This window comes from Otolemur garnettii, unplaced genomic scaffold, assembly GCF_000181295.1.
Source record: "Otolemur garnettii isolate 467f Iridium unplaced genomic scaffold, OtoGar3 scaffold00039, whole genome shotgun sequence".
Lineage (NCBI taxonomy): Eukaryota > Metazoa > Chordata > Mammalia > Primates > Galagidae > Otolemur > Otolemur garnettii.
The window spans coordinates 6649812-6653735 of NW_003852434.1; the positions used below are offsets into that span (position 1 = coordinate 6649812).

Below are 3924 nucleotides of genomic sequence, written 5' to 3' on the forward strand. Positions count from 1 at the left end.
AAAAAAAAAGACTTGGAAAAAAAGGATTCTGCATTTTGTATGGAACCAGAAAAAACCCTGTATAGCTAAGGCAGTCTATTAGTAATAAAAATAAAGCTGGAGGCATTAGCATACCAGATTTTAGGCGGTACTACAAGGTCATAGTGATCAAGACAGCATGGCACTGGCACAAAAATAGAGACATAGACATTTGGAATCGAATACAAAACCAGGAAACGAAACTAACAACTTACAACCACCTAATCTTTGATAAACCAAACAAGAATATACAGTGGGGGAAAGACTCCCTATTCAATAAATGGTGCTGGGAGAACTGGATATCCACATGCAAAAAAGTGAAACTGGACCCGCACCTCTCTCCACTCATAAAAATTGATTCAAGATGGATAAAGGACTTAAGGCATGAAACGATACAAATCCTCAAAGAAAGCATAAGAAAAACACTGGAAGATATCAACCTGAGGAAAGACTGTATGAAGAAGACTGCCCTGGCAAATGCAATAACAACCAAAATAAACAAATGGAACTTAATTAAACTGAAAAGCTTCTGTACAGCTAAGGAGACAACAACCAAAGCAAACAGACAACCTACACAATGGGAAAGGATATTTGCATATTTTGAATCAGACAAAAGCTTAATAACTAGGATCTATAGAGAACTCAAATTAATCCACATGAAAAAAGCCAACAATCCCATATATCAATGGGGAAGAGAGATGAACAGAACATTCTCTCAAGAAGACAGATGAATGGCTAGCAAACCTATGAAAAAATGCTTATCATCCTTAATTATCAGAGAAATGCAAATCAAAACCACCCTGAGATATCATCTAACCCCAGTGAGAATGGCCTATATCACAAAATCTCAAAACTGCATATGCTGGTGTGGATGTGGAGAAAAGGAACACTTTTACATTGCTGGTAGGACTGTAAACTAATACAATCTTTTCGGAAGGAAGTATGGAGAAACCTCAAAGAACTCAAGCTAGACCTCCCGTTTGGTCCTGCAATCCCATTACTGGATATCTATCCAGAAGGAAAACAACTTTTTATCATAAGGACACTTGCACTAGACTGTTTATTGCAGCTCAATTAACAATTGCCAAAATATGTGAACAGCCTAAATGCCCACCAACCCAGGAATGGATTAACAAGCTGTGGTACATGTATACCATAGAATACTATTCAGCCATTAAAAAGATGGAGCCTTTACAGCCTTTGTATTAACCTGGATGGAAGTGGAACACATCATTCTTAGTAAAGCATCACCAGAATGGAGAAGCATGAATCCTATGTACTTAATCTGATATTTGATATGAGGACAATTAATGACACAGTGAGGGTGGGGAAAGGGGAGAGCAGAGAGAGAGAGAAGGAAGGAGGGGAGTGGGGGAGAAAGAAGAGCAGAAAGAGGGAATGAGGGAGGGGGATGGGGTCTCAGTGTGTGACACATCTTGTACCCTCAATGAATCCCCAACAATAAAAAAAAAAAATAGAAAAATATAAGTTAGTTTTACCTTCATCCATACTGATAAAAATTACATGTGAAAAGGATTGAGCCATGAAGATATAATCTACTTATTTCTAACCCATGGAATAAGCCAGTATGTATTTACTGATCACTTATCATAGTAACAGTATGTATTTACTGACTGCCATATCTTACGGCATTTTTTATGTGTCAAGTATTGTTCTAAGTGATATAAGTGTGATAAATATATGTGCACACACATACTCATTTTGTCCTCTGTTAACCTCAGACAAGAATAAGTTCTACTGTAATCCTAGCACTCTGGGAGGCTGAGGTGGGCAGACTGCTTGAACTCAAGAGTTTGAGACCAGCATGAGCAAGAGTGAGACCTCATCTCTATTAAAAACAGAAAAAAACTAGCTGAATGTAGTGGCCAGTACCTGTAGTTTCAGGCTAAGGCAAGAGGATTGCTCAAGCCCAAGAGTTTGAGGTTGTTGTGAGCTATGACACCACTGCACTCTACCCAGGGCAACTGAGTGAGACTGTGTCTAAAAAAGGTTTTCCTTTTTTTCCTTTTTCTTTTTTTGAGCCTCACTCTGTTGCAATGGTGTCATGGTAGCTCAAACTCCTGGGCTCAAGTGTTCCTCCTGCCTCTGCATCTCAAGTAGGTGGGACTAACAGATGCATGCCACTGCACCCTCCTAACTGTTTCATATTTAGTAGAGACAAGGTCTTGCTCTTGCTCAGCCTGAGCTGGAACTCCTAAGTGCAAGCGGTCCTCCTGCCTTGGCCTCCCTAAATGCTAGGATTACAGGCACCAGCCACCGTGCCTGGCCCTTATTATCCCCCATTTTCCTAAGTGGGAAAACGCAGCAAAAAGTAGTTGAGCCCAAAATATACAACTAATTTTCCACTAATTAAAGTAGATAATTAAAAAGTACATTTCCACCAGAGAAAAGACAGCACAGCCTACGTAAAACAGTCAATGTCCAAGTTAGAGTAGGTGTTTCCTATTAAAATAGATTAACGTGATCTCAACTGTCAAGCTGTATAATACTAGGATCAACTTGAGAGGTATACTTTAAACAGAAATCGTGTGCCTTACAAAAAAGCAATGCAGTGCAACCTTCAATGAGAAAATGAACGATATCTATATATCTAGCTTCTGCCTGCGATTAATACCGTTGAACAACTTCTTGCAGGACAAGCACATGTCTCAAATTTTAACTTGGAGTGGACCTAACCATTGTACTTAAATGTCCTCAAAATTCCTAAACAATCCAGATTCCTGCAAACATCGCTACGGTAGACATCCTGACACATGATATAAGAACATTCCGCCTATGAACCCATCTTCAGAAATGGTGGCAGAAGAGCACCCAAAACACAAGGACCTGCAGAAGAGCCGAAGTAGTTCTACACGAACAACAGCGGCCATACCTTCTCAGCCCCCGTCAGGCTCCAAGAAGCCATCTCCCCTGAAAACGCTGCATCAGGGTCTCAGCATACAAATTTCCCTCAATCAAAAAGGGGGGGAAAAGGTCCTAAGAGAGGCCAAATTCGGTGTGAGAGGCCAGCCAGGGACGGAAAGGGGGACTAGGGAAGGCTGCGAAGGCCGGAACAGTCGCCTCACACCGCGCTTCCAGAATCCGAAAAGACCAGGAAGGATGCTATCAAAGACTGAAGAAACTGATAGTCACGCCAGGTCTCTGGACTCCAGGGCCCCTGCATAGGGCCCCCCTCCAATTTCCCGCTGCTCCCAACATTTGCCTCCCCAGCGGACCCCAGGCCCGCCCCCTTGGTCCTCAGGCCCGCTCCTAGCCTCACACTCGAGAGCCGCGGTCAACCCAAGGAGATAAGACTGTGGCTTCCTTGTGGCTTCCTCGTGCTCCTGGAAGATACTCACTTTCCAGCCAGATCTTTATGAGAGCCACTCGAATTCATGAGCTGGGCCAAATCCTGTCGCACGGCTGCCGCCATCTTTCTTCTAGCTCAGCCGTGGCTGCGGGGCCTCCGGCTGCCAAAAAGAAATGAAGTGCGGTCCTCCACAGCGCGGCCAGAGGGAACCCGAGATACCACAAAGTCGCGCTTGTGCGGGCTAGAGCGCCGGTGTGGGAGCCTGAGCTTAGCTCCGCCCCCAGGGCTGAGTGACGCAGAAATCCACTCCTCAAGACTGGGGCCCGCCAAGGCTTCTCCCACAGGCCCGCCTCGCACGCTCCGACTTCGGATTGGCTGACGAACTCCAGGAGCGAGTCTCTGGTGCTGCTGCACTACGTGCCGGGTACGAAAAACCACTGCGTTCTCTCAGTTCCGTGTCCGGTGTCTCGTGTGGTCCAGAGACACATACCATGAAACCGTTCTTCAAGGAAGCGATTAAACTACCAGTGGTTAAAGAAAGAGTTATTTTTTATTTCCAATTCACCGCTGACGGATACTTTTAAGAAATACAATAA

General features: G+C 44.1%; 1 protein-coding gene across 1 annotated transcript in view; it reads right to left on the bottom strand.

Moving 5' to 3' along the window:
* COPS4 (COP9 signalosome subunit 4) overlaps positions 1-3614 on the bottom strand; it is a 48001-nt gene extending 44387 nt beyond the window's left edge. The window contains exon 1 of the mRNA XM_003790038.3: positions 3378-3614. Within this exon, the coding sequence (XP_003790086.1) occupies positions 3378-3451 (74 nt within the window). The 5' untranslated portion in view covers positions 3452-3614. The remainder of the gene's footprint in view (positions 1-3377) is intronic.
* Between the last annotated feature and the right edge of the window lie 310 nt (positions 3615-3924).